Below are 19,579 nucleotides of genomic sequence, written 5' to 3'. Positions count from 1 at the left end.
GGCTGGTTTGGCTTTGAAGTGCGAGTGTGACTGCGTGCGAGCGCTGGGAGAGAGCTCTCCTAGCGCTCCTGGTCCCCCACCTCCACGAGGGGATTAGCGCCGAGCGCTGGGAGCCTGTCCACACTAGCGCTTTAAAGCAGTCAGACTTGCTGCGCTCAGGGGGGAGGTTTTTCACCCCCCGAGCCAGCAAGTTAGAGTGCTATAAAATGTAAGTGTAGCCAAGCCCTCGGTTGGGTTTAGTTGCACTGGTGCAACTCTCCATGTGGACGAGGCCTAACCGGCTTCAGGTAAACAGAAAAAAAGCCACTCTTAGGCTAAGTCTACACTAGCCAGCTCATAGTGCTGCCGTGGGAGTGCTCCCGCAGCCGCACTTTGAACTGTCAGCGTGGTCACGCGCGAGCCCTGGGGAGCGAGCTCTCCCAGCGCTCCTGGTAAACCAGGTCGAAGAGGGGAACAGTTCTGAGGGCTGGGAGCCTGTCTACACTGGCGCTTTACAGCGCTCAGACTTGCTGCGCTCAGGGGGCATGTTGTGTTAGAGCACTGTGACAGAAAGCTGGCTAGATTGTCGGGCTCAACGGGTAGTGATCAATGGCTCCATGTCTAGTTGGCAGCCGGTATCAAGTGGAGTGCCCCAAGGGTCGGTCCTGGGGCCGGTTTTGTTCAATATCTTCATGAATGATCTGGAGGATGGTGTGGATTGCACCCTCAGCAAGTTTGCAGATGACACTAAACTGGGAGGAGAGGTAGATACACTGGAGGGCAGGGATAGGATACAGAGCGACCTAGACAAATTAGAGGATTGGACCAAAAGAAATCTGATGGGGTTCAACAAGGACAAGTGCAGAGTCCTGCACTTAGGACGGAAGAATCCCAGGCACCGCGAGAGACTAGGGACCGAATGGCTCGGCAGCAGTTCTGCAGAAAAGGACGTAGGGGTTACAGTGTACGAGAAGCTGGATATGAGTCAGCAGTGTTCCCTCGTTGCCAAGAAGGCTAATGGCATTTTGGGCTGTATAAGTAGGGGCATTGCCAGCAGATCGAGGGACGTGATCATTCCCCTCTATTCAGCATTGGTGAGGCCTCATCTGGAGTACAGTGTCTAGTTTTGGACCCCACACTACAAGAAGGATGTGGAAAAATTGGAAAGAGTCCAGCGGAGGGCAACAAAAATGATTAGCGGGCTGGAGCACATGACTTATGAGGAGAGGCTGAGGGAACTGGGCTTATTTAGTCTGCAGAAGAGAAGAGTGAGGGGGCATTTCCCAGACACCGAGTGGTGGGGAATCCCAGTATCAACAGCCCCAAGTGTTGAGACATCACGAGTCAGGCCCACAAAATCCTGACTTTGGCTTAAATGGTGTGAGTATTTGGGGGATAATATTGGAGCTTATTTTTATTTGCCCTCTGGTTTGAGCCTTTAGGGGATGCATTTCCAGGGTTTTCCCTGCTGCTAGAAGGACTAGAAGTTACTGCTGTAAGAAAAGAGAGCTGAGACTCTTCTCTAATCCCATGAGTCCAGGAACTGGGGTGTCATAAATGTAAAGGGAAGGGTAAACCCCTTTAAAATCCCTCCTGGCCAGAGGAAAAGAATCCTCTCACCTGTAAAGGGTTAAGAAGCTAAAGGTAACCTCGCTGGCACCTGACCAAAATGACCAATGAGGAGACAAGATACTTTCAAAAGCTGGGAGGAGGGAGAGAAACAAAGGGTCTGTGTCTGTCTGTGTGATGCTTTTGCCGGGGATAGACCAGGAATGGAGTCTTAGAACTCTTAGTAAGTAATCTAGCTAGGTAGGTGTTAGATTATGATTTCTTTAAATGGCTGAGAAAAGAATTGTGCTGAATAGAATGACTATTTCTGTCTGTGTGTCTTTTTTGTAACTTAAGGTATTGCCTAGAGGGATTCTCTATGTTTTTAATCTAATTACCCTGTAAGGTACCTACCATCCTGATTTTACAGGGGTGAGTCCTTTACTCCTATTTACTTCTATTTCTATTAAAAGTCTTCTTGTAAGAAAACTGAATGCTTTTTCATTGTTCTCAGATCCAAAGCTTTGGGTCTGTGGTCACCTATGCAAATTGGTGAGGATTTTTACCAAACCTTTCCCAGGAAGTGGGGTGCAAAGGTTGGGAGGATTTTGGGGATAAAGATGTGTCCAAACTACGTTTCCCAGTAAACCCAGTTAGAGTTTGGTGGTGGCAGTGGTTATTCCAAAGACAAAAGATAAAATTAATTTGTACCTTGGGGAAGTTTTAACCTAAGCTGGTAAAAGTAAGCTTAGGAGGTTTTCATGCAGGTCCCTACATCTGTACCCTAGAGTTCAGAGTGGGGGAGGAACCTTGACATGGGGATTTAATAAAAACATCCGCTATCATGAGACGCACAGTAAAGTCACAAGAGCAGGCAGCACTGCATTCACCCAGCCCTGGGGAGAAGCTGCTCACCAGTGAGCATCCTTTGTTGTTTGCTTTGTCTTATTTCCCAGATGAGTTTATCTAAGGTCAGATTCCTCTTCACTCCGCAGAGTGAGAATCTGACATTGACTTGGGCTGGAGAGTTAGTGAGAGAATCAGGCCCTGCAACCTGCAGAGACTCCCGAGCTTCCTTACTCCTGGCAGCACAAACCCCAGCCCGTGTCCCCCGGTTGGAGCCACTGGGGTCAGGCAGGTTCCCCTGCACACTATCGATAGATGTGTGAAGAGCTGTTCTTCCTGCTCGGTCCCTGTGATGAAGTGGGACTGTTCTTAATGTTTCCTCTGAATAGTGTGGGGGTGCCTCAGTTTCGCCTATGCAGTTCTTAAGTCTCTAGGGGGTAGAGTAAGGGTGTATGATCACTGCAGAGCCCTAGAGGGCAGGTGTGTGCAGGGGTCTGGATACAGAGAATGGCCCACACCCTGTTTCCTGGCACCTGATGCCCTGGACCCTTCCCCCCTGCGAGGTGAGCGCTAAAGGGTTGGAGAACAAAGGAATCGGGTGACCTCCTGGCCGTGGAAAGGGACAAAGCCCAGAGGAGGAGGGGCTGGAGGGAGTTTCAGTTGGGGGCTGGCTGGAGACAAGGAGTGAAGGGCAGACGTGGTTGTCTGGCTCACAGCCCCCTAAAATGGACCCAGCTGAGGGGTCCAGTTCTCTGCACCTACAAGCTCTGTTTTAGACCATGTCCCTGTCGTCTAATAAACCTCTGTTTTACTGGCTGGCTGAGTCACTTCTGACTGTGGAGTTGGGGGGCAGGATCCTCTGGCTTCCCCAGGAGCCCCGCCTGAGCGGACTTGCTGTGGGAAGCGCATGGAGGGGCAGAGGATGCTGAATGCTCCTAGGTCAGACCCTGCCTTCGTGATGGCCCAGTCTATAAGAGCACAAGCTTCCTCCGTGGTGGTCAAGGCCCAGGTCCGATCCAGGACATTTGCGGAGAGGTGACCTTGGTGTCGGGACATACTTTTTCCTCCTACTGCGCCAGCACTCAGCAAGCAAGAGATGACCCTGGGTTTGGATGGGCAGTGTTGCAATCTCCGTGTCCATGAACTCCGAGCCCACCTCTTCACTGTACTGCTTGGGAGTCACCGAACATGGAATGGGCGTGTGCAAGCACTTGAAGGAAAAACGGTTGCTAACCTTTTTGTAACTATTGTTCTTTGAGACGTGTTGCTCATGTCCATTCCACAACACACCCTCCAACCCCTCTGTCAGAGTTGCCGGCAAGAAGGAACGGAGAGGGTGCGAGGACGACCGGTCCTCTTATACCGTGACATGAGCGCACCGCACTAGAGGGCGGTAGAGCTGGCCTGAGGGGTATCACTGGGAGAAAAGTTTTTACAAAGGTGATTTTACAGTGGTGATTCGTTTACCTTTTCTTTAAATAAAATTCTTCTTTTAAGAACCTGATTGATTTTTCATTGTTAAGAGCCAAGGGTTTGGGTCTGTGTTCACCTGTCCCAATTGGTGAGATATTATTATTATCAAGCCTTCCCCAGGAAAGGGGGTGTAGGACTTGGGGGGATATTTGGGGGAATAGGACTCCAGGTGCTCCTTTCCCTGTTCTTTGTCTAAAACACTTGGTGGTGGTGGTAACGTTTTACCTAATCCAAGGGCAAAGACTCTGTGCCTTGGGGAAGTTTTAACGTAAACTGGTAGAAATAAGCTTAGGGGGTCTTTCATGCGGGTCCCCACATCTGTGCCCTAGAGTTCAGAGTGGGGAAGGAATCTTGACAGGGCGCCATAGCCAACCCTACAGACGCTGCTAGGGGAAAATCTTCCGGCTGGCATGCACCTGGCGCGCACGCACCTGGTTGGAATGGACATGAACAATCACTCAAAGAAGAATCTCCATCCTTGGAGGTTTTTAAGGCCTGGTTTGACATAGCCCTGGCTGGGATGATTTAGTTGGTGTTGGTCCTGCTTCAAGCAGGATTTTGGACTAAATGATGACCTGAGGTCTCTTCCAACCTTAATCTTCTATGATTCTGTACTGGTGTTTAGAGACTTTTTGAAATGCTTATAATGTGCTGCATGTATTAATCTCACGTGTAATGTCTGTGCCCCACGTTATAAGGTGACATTAAGTGTTTGCATTGTAACCCTCCTTAATTCTGTAAATCACCAAAGAAGCATTAATTACTGTAAAATGCTGCTCCCTGCAGAAGGTGTTCGGTTCTGCCTGCCAAATAGATTCATTTGGATTCAATGGGCCATTTGGGTGAGCAGGCTCCTTGTGAAACATCAAAGAGCAAAGAATTTGTTAATTGCATTTCTCCCTGTCCCACCTCCATCTCATGTGAATTTGTGCTGTCAGCTTGAACTCTGGGGTAAGAGAATAAAACTCCCTAACAAGAAGAAACTGTTTCTCTATGTTGCTTGGACTTTGGCCTGGTCTACGTTACAGAATTACAGTATATTTATGCCTGCATCTGTAATTTTTACTCCATGCATCTGAAGAAGTGGGTTTATTACCCATGAAAGCTTATGCCCAAATAAATCTGTTAGTCTTTGAGGTGCCACAGGACTCCTCGTTGTTTATATTACAGAATTATGTTGACCTAACTATGGATGTGTCTATTCTTAAGTATTGCTCCCACCGATGTAACTGCATTGCTATGCCAACTCATTAACACCACTTCCATGAGTGGCATAGAGTCAAGGTTGATGTAGTTAGGACGACGACGTGTCAGTGGAGACACTGTGTTTCTTAAGTCGACTGTTACTGGCTTTCAAGAGCCTTTCCACAATGCCCCACGCCGACAATACAATTAATACAAGTGCTCCTCATGGGGCCGCACACCACTGACACACAGAGCAAAGTGTGGAAACACACAAGTGATGTAATTACTGCAGCGGTTGTATGCCAAAGTAAGTTAGGCCAACTTAATTCTGTAGTGTGCACGTGCCTTTGGAATGGCATGATTTCTAAGCAAAAGCAAAGGATCCCTGTGACGGGATCCCCCAGGATGCAGCCTGGGACCGAGGGACCGCTGTGCCCCCCGGAACCCTCTCCAGCCTGGCCTGTCTCTCGCAATGCCCTGCTAGTGACCAGCAGCACCCCCTCCCGGCGCTGTTATCACCCAGCTTGATCGCATGTGGAGCCCCACACCCAGCTAGATCGCATGAACGCTCCCAGAGCCACTCACGAATCACACAGAGAAAGGCACCAGAGCCAAATCCCCCCAGCTCCCAGCACTGTGCCTCAGGAGTTTACTGTCTAATTTGTTAATTGGTTCACCACTTCATCAATGGAAGGTGGATATACACCAGCCTTTGATACCTGAGCAATTTACCATCCACTTCAGGCAAACACACTGGTAAAGTTAAACAAGTTTATTGTCTATAAAAGGTAGGTTGTAAGTGATATGCAAAAAGTCAGAGTTAGTTACCAAAAGAAATAAAATAAAAGCACGCAGTCTAAACTCTCCACCCTGTTAGACTGGGCAACATCTAGATTAAGCAGTTTTCCTCATTCCACTGGATATTCCAGTCCATAGTATAGAGATTTCACCTTTGAAATTTGGGCCAGTCCCCTCAGTTGGAGTCTCAAGTCTTCAGCGTCCTTGTTGCTTGCAGTGTTAGGTGGGTGGAGGAGAAAGGCCCAGCATGTGGCCCCTGTGTCTGTTTTAAATGCTCAGTCCCATGTGCTCGGGGAGCACCAGTCCAGGCATGCCTGGGAGTCTTGCTGACTCTCCCAGGTCAGACTGAGCAATTCCCCTGGTGCGGCCTCATGCAGGTGAGTCATTGCATTGTAGCTTCCTTGCTGGACAATGGCTGGTGATGGGTTGTTTCACGCCCCATCCAGGCCTTGGTTACTTTCCTTGCTGTTACCTCTGGGGGAGGTAATATCTGGCTGAATCCCCAACTTACAGTTTCAGTGACAGCCATACAACATAATTCTCATAACTTCATATGTGTTCATGATACACATATACAGACAGACCAGGGTGGCCAACCTGGGGCCCCGGAGCCACGTGCGGCTCTTCAGAGGTTACTATGCGGCTACTGGTCTAGGCACCGACTCCAGGGCTGGAGAGACAGGCGCCAACTTTCCAATGTGCTGGGGGTCGCTCACTGCTCAACCCCCTGCTCTGCCCCAGGCCTGTCCCCACTCCACCCCTTCCCACCCCCTCCCCTGAGCCTGCCGTGCCCTCCCTTCTCCTCCCAGAGCCTCCTGAACACCACAAAACAGCTGATCGGGAGGTGCAGGGAGGGAGGGGAGGGGAGGCGCTGACCGGTGGGGCTGCCAGTGGACAGGAGGTGCGGGGGGAGGAGATGATGGGGGGCTGCTGACGAATTACTGTGGCTCTTTGGCGATGTCCATTGGTAAATTCTGGCTCCTTCTCAGGCTCAGGTTGGCCACCCCTGAGACAGAGAAATGACTTTCAGCGGACCATAACCCTTCCCCCGACACCTTACGAGGCATGCTTTAGATGTAAGATCCCCATGATATAACCATGAGGAATATGGGGGTTCCAGGAGGCTCCCCAAGGTAGAGAATGTCGCAATCCCAACTGTCGAGGACGGGGTTGGCACGAAAGGACATAAAGAGCTTGCACATTACAGCAGCTTCTATCACCTTTTGGAACTGAAAGCTGTGTCTACACGGGCACTTCTGTCGGTGCCAAATCCCAGGGCGAGGCAGAAGGGGGTGGAGGCCGGAATTGGTTTCTGGCGATGTGGGCTCGGAGGGAGGGCGGTAGCTGTCATGGGACCCTGCGCTCGCCATTGTTTAAGGGCAGAGCTGCTCAGTCTCAGTTGTGAGCCCTCGTTTTGTTCACTGATCACTGCCCCGGCAATCACTGCTCACCAGCTGTAGGTGCTGAGCCTCGGGCCCGGTGTGGGGCAGCGTTACGGGGGGGGGGACGGCCCCGCCTGCACCGGTGCTGAGGCTCCCCGTGGCTGGCTGACGCCCCTGAGGGCTGGGGAAGTGGAAGCGCCTCAGAATGTGGCTGCGGAGAACGTGGTGGCAGCCGCGGGTGGGGACAGCGCTGGGTGAGAGCAGCGGAGTGAACAGCAACGCCCTGAATGCCAGCAACTGTCAGCCAGACGCAGAGACGGCTGCAGCGTCTGAAGCAAGGCGCGATGCCTCCCCTCCACGCCCACGGGGGGAGGCTGTAATGGGGTCCCCAGAGTGTACGCTGGACTGTGGGACTGCTGAGCCCTGCCAGCCCACCGGCCTGGGCCGTCCCTCACACTGTGACGCTAATGTCAAGCGACGAGCCTCTGACAGGCACTGCATTTACCAGCCATCCACAGGCAGGGACACACCCGGCTGCGTTACAGGAATGGTCTCCCAGCCACCCAGGAGCCATCAGTAGGGAGACCCCAGCCACCTGCCCCCACCTCCCAGCCTTGCACCCCAGAGCCGTACCGTCTTGCAGGCCAGTGTAAGCCCATTGCCTCGTTCGTCACTCCCTGAGTGTGAAATGGAGACACACCAGCCTTTGTCACTGAGCTGAGATTCCCCAGGCACTTCAGCCAACACCACACTGCCTTAGGTAAAATGTCAAACAGGATTATTAACTACAGAACAATAGATTTCAAGTGATTATAAGTAGCAGGTGCAGAGATCAAAGTTAGTTAGGTAAGAAACAAAAATAAATTTGCTGATTAAATTCTAATGTCAACAGACTAAGCAAGATTTGAATCAAGCCGTGTCTCACCCTTACAATTCTCCAATACACAGACTGGACTCCCTTCCAGCCTGGAACCAATCTCTCTCATTCAAAGTCTTCATCTTTCAGAGGATCTTCCAGGTGTTGAGATGAGGGGGGAGAGAGGCCAAGTGATAACATCACTCTCCCTCTTTTATATTTTCTTCCAGCTGCTAGAAAGATCCTTGCTGTGAGGTGGATTAGTCAACCCCTACGGTGTACATGCCTTCTCCAAGAAGCCTCTGGGATACTGGACTGGGTGTTGATGAGCCTTTAACACCTGTCTGGCTGCTGATAGTTCTCCTTTGTCCCTACTGAAAGGCTGGCTTTGCTTGCAATATATAGCAATACCTCAAAACTTAACTTACAAGGATAGCACATACAATCCAACAAGATATTAACTTTCAATAAATCAAGACTTTTAAAATTATACATCATAAGGCATACTTTGTACAAAACACATCATAATCATATCACAGTGATGAATATGGGGGTTCCAGGGTGCTATTCTGAGGTACAGAGTGTCACAGAGGTGAACCCACATAAACATGCCTCTGAACTCTGGGTCTTCACTGAACATAGACAGCAGGTGTGAGTGGGGTTCAACAGATGGAGAGGGGAGTGATGTGCTAAAAGGATATTCGGTTGTTGGACTTTCCAATAAGACAAAGCCAGAAAACAAGGTAAAGGACACTCCGCCACACACTGTGGGGTTGGATTTGCTTATGGTCACTGTGGTGGGGTGGCTGCCCCACCCCTATGTGGGATTGGGCTAAAGTAGGGCAGAGCGGCTGCACAGAAAGGCAGCCAATCAGGGAGGACCTGTAGGAGAGCCAATCAGTGCTGAGCAGGGGCAGCCAATCAGGGCTGGGCTCAGCCCTATATAAAGGCTGCCCAGGAGCAATGCAGTCAGTCTCTCCCAAACCTTCAAGGGGGAAGGGCTGTCCCTTGGGGGAAGGAGACTAGTGGCTAGGCCTGGCAGAGCTGAGGAGAGCTCCAGCCCAATACCTATCAGTGCGGGCTCTGACTGGAGGGGCCTAGAGCAGGGGTCTCAAACTCAAATGGCCAAGAGGGCCACGTGAGGATGAGTGTACTGGCCCAAGGGCTGCATCACTGACACCCCTGCTCTGCCCTTGGCCCTGCCCCCACTCCACCCCTTCCCCAAAGTCCCCACCCCAACTCTGCCCCCTCCCTGCCCCCAGGGGGTGCAGAAGGGGTGTGCGGTGTGGTGGGGGCTCAGGGCAGGGAGTTGGGGTGCAGGGGGCTGGCAAGGGGCTCAGGGCAGGGAGTTGGGGTGCAGGAGGGGTGCGGGGTGCAGGCTTCGGCACAGCGCCGCTCCCCTAGAGCGTCTCCGGGGTGGCAGCAGCGCGCACTGGGGTCAGGGCAGGCTCCCTGCCTGCCTCCCCTGGCCCCGCTCCGCTCTGCTCCGCTCCGGGAAGCGACCGGAGCCACGTCCCTGCTGCCCCTGGGGGACGGGTGGCTCTGGGCTCTGTGCGCTGCTTTGCCGCTCCTCCAGGTACCTCCCCCGAAGCTCCCATTGGTCGCGGTTCCCCATTCCTGGCCAATGGGAGCTGCAGGGGGCGGTGCCTGGAAGCAACGCACGGAGCCCTCTGCGCCCCGTCCCCCGCGGGGACCTGGTGCCGGGAGTGGCGTGGGGCTCGCGGCGCCACGGGGGGCAACCCCGGCCCGCGAGCTGTAGCTTGCCCACCCCCGGCCTGGTGGTAGGGGGTGGGCGGGGGCACGGGGAGCTTTGCGGGCCGCAGGAAATAGCCCCGCGGGCTGTGTGCTTGAGACCCCTGGCCGAGAGGGTGCGAGGGGCCAGAGGGGAATTGGCCCAGGGAGGATAGAGGAGCGAGAGGCGAGAAGGAGGGCAGGGAGGCTGCTGCTAGAGGGTCCCGGGGCCGGGACCCAGAGTCGTGGGCGGGGCTGGGTCCCACCCCCCTTTCCCCTCACATCGCAATTGGCTGACGAAGAGCGGCTGTGTCAGACTGCAACGTGCCCCAGACGTGAGGGGCTGGACTTTGGGTTGCGGTTGGCCAATGCGGCAGGCCTGAGCAAAGGGACTGCCATTAAGAGCCCCCCGCCCTCCGGAAGGGGGTGAGGAGGGACTAAGGGGCACTGCCGGAGGGCAGTGACCAGAAGCGGACGTCGCCGAGCAGGGAGCAAGGCGAGTCCGGATACCAACGGGGAGCAGACGATGGATGGGACAGCACCGGCAGGGGGCGCTCTGCAGAGGACAGAGCTAATTTCCAGCTGCACCAGCGGGAGGCGCTGCGGTGGTGAGTCCCAACCCTGTCACAGTCACATACCTGGACTGTGGTGGGGATGTTTTTCCACATCAATGCTTAGTTCCTTTTATTAAAACGTTCTCTTTTGTTATACACAGATTCAGTGCCGGCGAGTGACAAACGACACAGAGTGTAGGAGATGCCACAGAAGGGGACATTTTGTGGTAACATGCCGACCCCCAAGAGCAGTGGAATCAACCGAAAAGGGAGATGGCAAGGAGTCCGTGCTGCTCTTGGGGCGATGAGCTGGATTCCGAAAAGTGCTTACGTACCCACCCTCCGGAGTTAGGCACCGCTGTGACTCACAAAACTCCTCCTCAGCATCCTCCCGACCTGCGGGTGCCAAGCCTCGCTCAGCACGTACGTTTTGTCAGTCAGAGCTTCCTGGGCAGCTGCGTTTGTGCCTCGGAGCGTGCACTGCTGCCTCCCTCCACGCGCCTGTCAAGGCTGATTCCCCCTCCGGCACTTCGCGTGCAGAAGGTGGGGGCCCGCAAGGACTCCAAACGTTAATACTGGCCTCTCCAGGCTGCTGATGCTGCCACCACCAAGTGAAAAGTGCCTTCTGCCAAGCCAGAAAAACTCACTTGGGAAGATTTTTTTCCTGAGGCCCCTCGGCTTTTCCACCCCTCCCTCAGGAAAGCCGAGAAAGAAACAAAAGACAAGAGGAGCCCAGCTGTTGCATCAGCTGATTAACATAGGCACAGTCTCTTTACCTCCTAGGACACAGAAATCTAATCATGTTCTTCAAAAACGTAAATTGTATTGAAAAAAGAAAGAAACCACATCTGAAAACTCAGGCTGTTGGGGATTAAACATCAGCGAATTCCACATGAAGCTGCAGGGGGAGAGGAGGCAGGATGCTCTCCTGATGCTTGGCCCAGGGGTTCGCGGCTCACCCAGGCTGTGGGAGATGACTAGTTCAAGTCCCCCTGGTGCTGACGAGCACATGGGATGTAAGCAGGGCTCTGCCAGCTCTCAGGTGACAGCCCTAACCGCTGGCTATGGGAAATTCCCGGTTCGGGGCTCCCACAGTCTGTGATGTTGAAGCTGTTCCATGTTGGATAACTGATGACAGCTTCACTGGAGCAGGGGACGGACCCTGGGTCACCCATCTCCCGGGGTGGGCCCTAATGCTGCCGGCTATAACAGAGTCATTCTCACTCTCTGTTTGGCCCCCTTAATATTCATTTATGGAGCCACAGCCCCCTTTTGTTATAAAGAAAGGGGCTGTGGAGTGGTCATCGAGTTCCTGGTCCCCCACGTTGCAGAGAGGCTGAGGTTGGGTTGTAAGAGGACATTAATGAAGGGAGCAGTTTCCCGCCAGGGAGTTCTCTAGCGGGGATTAAAGCCTGGTGCTGTGTGTGTCTGTCCTCACCCCCCAGAGTCCTCCAGTGACAGACTGACAGGCCACCAGAGCACAAGGCTCAGGGCCTACTGGTGAGGGTCACCCGCCTGCCCCTCTGGTTCAGGGCAGGGACAGAGGCGGAGCTGGGACTTTGTCCCAAAGAACGGGCGGATTCTCTCCCTAGCGAAGTTGGCCCCAGTCACAGTGAGGATCAGGGCCTCATTATCAGCACTGAAAAACGTCACCTGCCTCCCTTCATAGTTCAGACAGACCCGGATCTGCCTGCTCTTCTGGGGCGGGGTGCTCTGAGGGGAGGGTGGAACCGGAGGCATCCGTCTGCTCCAGTCAATGGCCCAGATCCCCTCCTTCCGGGATGCGCTGACCCAGCCTTTCCTCCTCACAGACTCCCTGGCCACCCCAACCACCCAGAATACCTCATTCCCCACCTCCACCTCCCAGTACACAGCCCCTTTAGTGAACCCCTGAGAGCCCAGCACACAGGGTCTTTCATTAAATCGCTCAGGATTGTCGGGCAGATCCTGCTGTGTGTCTCCAAGTCTCACATTCAGCCAATCCGCAGACAGGGTGAGAGCAGGATGAGCTGTGTCCTGATCCAGAGTCACACGCACTGCAGGGAAGTCAAGAGAAGGGGTTAAAAACCTGGGCACTGGGAAGGGGGAACAGCAGCTGAAGGGCGGGGATCGGCAGTGGGGAGGAGGGAGAAAGACTGCTGGGGGGCAGTTGGAGCTGAAAGAGGGGCAAGGGCAAGGGACAGATGATTATAGTTTATTATAACCATTGCATATTGGTTTATTAAACCAATGCTCATAAATGTGTTATAAGACTAAAAATGTGATAACTGCGCCTGTCATGAGCTCCCCTTTCTGTGACAGGTGGAGCCCCCTCACCATCCCTTCGTTCCCCATAGTCTGCTCCTCGCCGAGGGGTGCAGGCGGAAACCCCCCGCCCTTTGACCTGTTGTGATACTTGGGCCCACAGACTGACCCTGCTTGTGAGCTCCTCTGTGCAGCCTCAGTGAAAGCTCCTCAAAACCCACAGCACCCCATGACACTAACGCTGAGGGGAAAGGTGGTGCGAAGAGCCGTGAGGCTGACTGAAATAGCCCAGAGAAAGAGGCCGCCGGATAGAACTCAAGGACTGGGTTAAGAGCATGCCTGGTGAACAAGAAAAGTCCGAGACTGGAAATCAATGAACCGAAATTGGCGTGTCAGAAATTGGGCCTAATTGCTGGACAAGATAATGAGTGGATGGGCGATCCCCCCCCATCACTCCATATTGGGGTTCTTACCAGAAAATCCCATGGCAAGAGAGTCAGGCTGTCTGAGACCCACTGTTGGCGGGGGGGAACGGAGTGAGCTCCATAATCATGGCTGCCACCACCCACTGCCCCCTGGGATCCACCATGACACCACTGGTCCTTTGTCACCCTGAGCTTGAAAGGCACCTGACCAGACCAGGCGAGACCATGGGACCCAGACGCCATCACCACCTCCACTGGCTGTGGCTAAATCCCGACACCACCTCGGATGTGAGACTTTGCCCCCCGCTTCATGTGTCCTCTTCCTCCCCTCATGTCTTCTCTTTCCTAGTGCTCAGCTTTTGCCGTCTGTCTAATAGGAGTCTGGCGGAGTCGGCCAAGACTGCATCTTTAGCAACACGACTGTGAGCCTGTGACTGCAGGAAGCAGCTAAAAGCAACGCACCAAACAGCCGACAGAGTTACGAGTTTTCAGGTCTCAGCGGGGCTGATACACTGTGGGCTGGGCTGGGTTTCTCTGGCAGTGACATTGTGAGTGAGAGTCAGCCGTTGATTTTCTCTCTTTTCTGTTTTTGACCTCTCCCCTTTGGTGTGTGTTTGTCTTGTTTTGTGTGGTAGGAAACCAGATGGGAATTTAACAACAACAGAAACAACAGCAGCTCCAACTAATTCTTCTCTTGTCCACAAAAAGAACACTTATTACATCGTTAATACAGGAACTCCTCACTGAAAGTCGTCCTGGTTAACGTTGTTACGTTGCTGATCATTAGGGAACATGCTCGTTTAAAGTTGTGCAATGCTCCCTTCTAAGGGCAGCCGCCTGCTTTGTCCACTGTTGGTAGGAAGAGCAGCTCGTTGCAGCGAGCTGGTGGGTGGTTGGAACCAGGGTGGATCGGCAGCCCCCCTATCAGCTCCCTGCTCCCCTAATTTCCCTGTGCGGCAGCTGCCCCAGCAGGCTATCAACTGCTGGCAGTTCAGCTGTCCCTCCCCGCACTGCCATGTGCTGCTCCTGCCCTCTGCCTTGGAGCTGCTCCCCGAGACTCCAGCTTGCTGTGTGTGCGGGGGAGGGGAGAAATGGGGGGCTAATGTCAGGGTGTCCCCCTCCCCCTGCACCCCGCTTACCCCATCTTCCATAGAGCAGGGGGGACACACAACAGGGCTCTCAGGAGGGAGGGAGCAGCAGCTGTGGACTCAGCTTGCTGATCTAATTTTTGTGGATACAGACTAACAGGGCTGCTACTCTGAAACAAGGCAGTGTGTGTCTCTGGCTGTCCTCCCTCCTTTCCTGCTGTCTTGTAGAGTGTGAGAGTTCACCCTTGAGGGCTCAGCCGAGGGCTAGTTCATTGTTTAGCAGCAAAGCATTCCCTGGGAAATATCCCACCCTCTGACTCCACCACCTCAACCAAGCTTCACAATCATCATTACTGTGTACCAGTATTAAACTGTTTGTTTAAAACGTATACCCTGTGTGTGTATATAGATATATATAAATAGTCTTTTGTGAAAAAAATTTCCCTGGAACCTAACCCCCCCATTTACATGAATTCTAATGAGGAAACTGGATTTGCTTAACATCATTTCGCTTAAAGTCACATTTTCCAGGAAGAGAACTGCAAGGTTAAGTGAGGAGTTTCTGTGCCATCTAAGAGACTGTCAAACAGGTGGGTTTGCTCTCTAAAAACTCTCTCCTGATAAAGGGAACGGGAACAAGGGATGTTAAAATGAAAACCTTATTTAACACTTTACATTTCAATTGTTTTGACTATTTTTCCTTCTTGTTTCTGTATCTTTAATAAAAGGTAAAAAACTAAATACATTGGGCTCCTGGGTCTATGACTATAAGGCAGGTTTTCTAACCCTTTAATCATTTTCCTGGCTCATCTCTGACCCCTCTCCAAGTTATCGGCATCCTTCTTGAACTGCGGGCACCAGCACTGGACACAGGATTCCAGCAGTGGTTGCACCAGTGCCAAATACGGAGGTCAAATAACCTCCCAGCTCCTCCTGGAGGTTCCCCTGTTTGTGCATCTCAGGATGGCATTCGCTCTTTTGGCCACAGCCTCACGGTGGGAGCTCAAGTTCAGCCCACAACCCCCCCATCTTTTCAGAATCCCCCATTCTGTCACTGTGGCCTGCACTTGGGGGGTCTGCATGCATATGTTTACATGTAGCCCTGTTAAAACATACAGCGCTCACTTGCACCCAGTTTACCAAATGATCCGGATCACTCTGTGTTCTCTAGGGTGAGTGCCCTAATCAGTGGGCTAAGGGTTATGCGTGAGGCCACCTGCTCCTCCACCCCGCAGCTGTGTGGTGTGGCCTGAGGTGTGCCCCACAGCCTTGCTTCCAATAAACACCTGAGGCACCTGACTCCAGGAGAGGCTTCTCAGCTGTAGGTCACACACAGGGACAGGCACCTCCCTCCAGCCCAGACCTAGATGCTGAAGTCCCTGGAAGGGTCACACCCCTCTTCTGAGCATCTCCCCTTACCCTGAATCATAGAATCATAGAATATCAGGGTTGGAAGGGACCTCAGGAGGTCATCTAGTCCAATCCCCTGCTCAAAAGCAGGACCCATACCCAATTAAATCATCCCAGCCAGGGCTTTGTCAAGCCTGACCTTAAAAACTTCTAAGGAAGGAGATTCCACCACCTCCCTAGGCAACGCATTCCAGTGTTTCACCACCCTCCTAGTGAAAAAGTTTTTCCTAATATCCAACCTAAACCTCCCCCACTGCAACTTGAGACCATTACTCCTTGTCCTGTCCTCTTCCACCACTGAGAATAGTCTAGAACCATCCTCTCTGGAACCACCTCTCAGGTAGTTGAAAGCAGCTATTAAATCCCCCCTCATTCTTCTCTTCTGCAGACTAAACAATCCCAGTTCCCTCAGCCTCTCCCCATAACTCATGTGTTCCAGACCCCTAATCATTTTTGTGTTGCCCTTCGCTGGACTCTCTCCAATTTATCCACATCCTTCTTGTAGTGTGGGGCCCAAAACTGGACACAGTACTCCAGATGAGGCCTCACCAATGTCGAATAGAGGGGGACGATCACGTCCCTCGATCTGCTCACTATGCCCCTACTTATACATCCCAAAATGCCATTGGCCTTCTTGGCAACAAGGGCACACTGCTGGCTCGTATCCAGCTGCTCGTCCACTGTCACCCCTAGGTCCTTTTCCGCAGAACTGCTGCCTAGCCATTCGGTCCCTAGTCTGTAGCTGTGCATTGGGTTCTTCCGTCCTAAGTGCAGGACCCTGCACTTATCCTTATTGAACCTCATCAGATTTCTTTTGGCCCAATCCTGCTTAGACAGCTCCCCATGCTGGGTTGTGTGGATCATATTCAAGCGCCTCGTGTCTTCCCAAGAATGGTATCGGGAGCCTAGGTGGCTAACTGAGGCTCCGTAGATGCCAGGGGGTGGCTAGCTGAAAGTTAGGCATTGCAGCACTGAGTCCCCAAGTGCCTTTGTGGCTCGGGGCCTGAGTGCAGAAGTGCTCTGGGTGTGTTACATTTCACCCACACACAGGGGTCTGCACTAATGATAATTCTTTGAACTGCATTTGAAACCTTCCCGCCATCCTGTTTTTTCCTACGTGAGGCTAAGGTGCACTCAGAGCTTGTTTCTGCACTTCAAAGTGAACTACGTGCCAGGGATAAAAGTAGGATTCCAATGACTTTGAAATCCCCAGGCACAGAGAGAATCTCAGTTCTGGGTCAGTTCCTTCCACTAACAATATATCTCAGGAAGGGCAATAGCTGAAGAATGGCTTATCTGCCTAGTCACTTTAGCAAAGGAAACATGACCCTAGTCTGCAAATCAGTCAGATGTCTAGCTCTTTGCCCCTCCCACCAGTTAAATGGTTATTTTTACCCTATAGCTGTTGGCTTAATGTTTCATTGTACAAGAAAAGGGACCAGGGAAATTTTGACACTATTAAAATAACAGCTTAACTTACCATGACGTCCTCTCGCTCTGCTGATCTCTGAAATAAGGACAAAGTGAGAGATGAGAACTGCCCTGCACACAGATGCTCTGAATAGTCTGTATTTTCATATAAAGTCTATATTAGGACTAAATGGAATTTACAAAATGTAGCCAGGATCTTGCTACAAACAAGCAGAAATGAATAGGCACTAAATTACCTGAGAGTTTCTACTTTGAGCTCCAATTTGAGAAATCACCTAAGAAATGTTTCAGTCAATCCCTACACGGAACAGTCTCAAATTTAAATCAGTGGGAACTGGGCACCTAAATGCCCTTTTTTGCTTTGTTCCTTCCCTTCAAAGCATCCCATACTGAAAACTCCGTTAACTTTAAGTGAGGTTTAATATTAGCAAAACAAAATCTAGAAGAATGTGTTATATAAATATTAAACCAAACCAAAACACGAAATTTCAATTAAATTTCTAATCCAATCCTTCTCCCAAGTGGAATATTCCTGTCCCGCAATGTGAACACATGTGATAAATATTAAAAGTCAAGAAAATTCTCACAGCATGCAAAACACACACAGCTACTTTCACCAAAACCCCAACCCCATCACCTAACAAGAAGCAAGATAAATAAATACAGACTAAATTGTATGGGATTCATCTTGAACTGCAGTGTGATTAGCGAGAATCTTCACTCCCCAAATGGAAGAAAATTATTTAGATAAAATCAATAATCCAGCAAAAGCAGCTAAGAGTTGTCATTTACCCTGATTCAGTACTTTAGGAGAACACTCCAATGGTTTGGATTCCATCTGCCAAGACATCGTATCTGATCTGGATTTGGTGTTATTGAAAATTATGACACTGATAGAAAGGTGGGAAATACAAGGAGCAGCTAAGTGGGCCCCGAGGCCCTGGGCTTCAGCCCCTAAAGCCCTGCCCCCTTTCTGAATCCAGCCCTGTGAGCACGGGCAGGAGGACTCAGGAGGAGCAGGGGCAGCCCTGCAGCCAGAGAGAAGTGGCGGTTTCCCCTTCAAAGCGCCACTTCTCTTCAGCCCACTGCGCGGCCGCCCGGTCTCCTCCTGAGTCCTCTGGCCCATGTTCGCAGCGATCCCGCTACCCGCACCTCCCACCTACTCTCCTGAGGCTGCAGGTCAGCCTCCCTCCCTGCTCCCCTGCCCCCAGCAGTCCCGCCCCGTGGAGCAGCCCCCCCGCGGGGGGCATGCCAGTGCTGAGCTGCCTGAGTGCCTGGCCCTGGGGCCCCCTGTTGTTGGGGGCCCCGGGCCAGGGCACCCTGTGTTTAATGGGACAGCATGGAGGGAACTCAGAGATAAGCATGGAAGAAATACAGAAAAGGAGCATCTAGGTCTGAGTGTGGTGTATTCAGGGCTGTGATGGAATTGCAAGCTAGCACTTTAAGAGCAGTAGGAATGGGGGGGGGGTTCCTGATTCTCCTTCCCAGCTAGGACACTGTGTAGGGAAGCATGAGATCTGGGAGCATCAGTCAGTCAGTCAGTAAAAAACCAGCCTAGAATAGTTGGGTGAGTGGTGCCTCTCTGCCTTGTGGAGCAGCCTGCTTTGTCTCTCTCTGTTTTGGGTTACTGCGTGTTTGTGACAGAAGGTACCTCTGTTTCCACACGCTACACGCTATGCAATCATCTCTGTACACAGTATGCCTTGTGAGGTATCATTTGAAAATTCATAAATGTTTGGTCATTGTTGTCCTGATAAAATATGCGTGGCAACATTGTATGTGAAGTTATAAGATTCCACTGTAAGATGTCCCAAACTGAGTTTGCAAGCAGGTCTGTGTCCAACAAAGGAATGTGTGCTCTGCTGACTGCACTTAAGCAGAAAACAGAGTCATCAGTCAGGAAGGGCAGACAAAAAAGCCTCAAAAAGTTGAGGAAAAAGCAGCAGGAAACATCCTTTGCTACAGAATGTCTCCCGAATCTCAGCTGGAAATGTTTTCCAAGCTGGGGACTGACACTGTAAAAATTAGGAACAAAATAACTCAGAATACCTCCTTTCTCTGCCCAGTGGTACACTGCAAGAGAAGGGACAAAGAAGCAGCCCTGACACAGAAGAAGAGTCCCTGGCTTAAGACATTTGGAAAGTAAGACTGTCGAAAGCATGTGATGAGCAAAACTTTGCTTTGAATTTAATGGTTTGTTAAGTTTGGCATCAGTTGTGCTTTATCTTTATTTTTCTTGTAACTATTCTTGACTTTATTCTGACCGGTCAATGTATGAAATTCAAGATGTGACAGATAGGTTGAAAGTCAGGAGCAGTGTTTCCTCTATTATTCAGGGGACACCATCATAGAACCTAATCACATTAGCCACGCCATCAGGGGCTCGTTCACCTGCACATCTACCAATGGGATATATGCCATCATGTGCCAGCAACGCCCCTCTGCCATGTACATTGGCCAAACCGGACAGTCTCTACGCAGAAGAATCAATGGACACAAATCTGACATCAGGGATCATAACATTCAAAAACCAGTCGGAGAACACTTCAACCTCTCTGGCCGCTCAGTAAAAGATTTAAGGGTGGCAATTTTGCAACAAAAGCTTCAAAAACAGACTCCAGCAAGAAAC

General features: G+C 51.7%; 2 protein-coding genes across 2 annotated transcripts in view; one reads left to right on the top strand and one right to left on the bottom strand.

Moving 5' to 3' along the window:
• LOC144263816 (class I histocompatibility antigen, F10 alpha chain-like) overlaps window positions 1-19,579 on the top strand; it is a 1,122,758-nt gene that overhangs the window by 748,721 nt on the left and 354,458 nt on the right. The window lies entirely within an intron of this gene.
• On the bottom strand, window positions 11,847-18,076 carry LOC144264439 (butyrophilin subfamily 1 member A1-like). The gene is made up of 3 exons (XM_077816201.1): window positions 18,022-18,076; window positions 17,000-17,026; window positions 11,847-12,388 (listed from the first exon to the last, which is right to left on the bottom strand). Exons 1-3 carry the CDS (start codon window positions 18,074-18,076, stop codon window positions 11,847-11,849), a joined length of 624 nt encoding a protein of 207 aa, XP_077672327.1.

The sequence above is a fragment of the Eretmochelys imbricata genome, chromosome 4, assembly GCF_965152235.1.
Source record: "Eretmochelys imbricata isolate rEreImb1 chromosome 4, rEreImb1.hap1, whole genome shotgun sequence".
In the NCBI taxonomy this organism is placed as follows: Eukaryota; Metazoa; Chordata; order Testudines; family Cheloniidae; genus Eretmochelys; species Eretmochelys imbricata.
Note: the sequence above shows the minus strand (reverse complement) of the source record. Positions and strands in the feature narration are given on the sequence as shown.

Bases quoted from the DNA above. Each gene is read 5' to 3' on its own strand.
- LOC144264439 (XM_077816201.1), bottom strand. From the start codon at position 18,076: ATGGGCCAGAGGACTCAGGAGGAGACCGGGCGGCCGCGCAGTGGGCTG. The intron at 17,027-18,021 runs GTGGCGCTTTGA...TCCTTATTTCAG, and splicing joins GCGCAGTGGGCTGAAGAGAA to AGATCAGCAGAGCGAGAGGA. The intron at 12,389-16,999 runs GTAAGTTAAGCT...ACTTCCCTGCAG, and splicing joins CAGAGCGAGAGGACGTCATG to TGCGTGTGACTCTGGATCAG.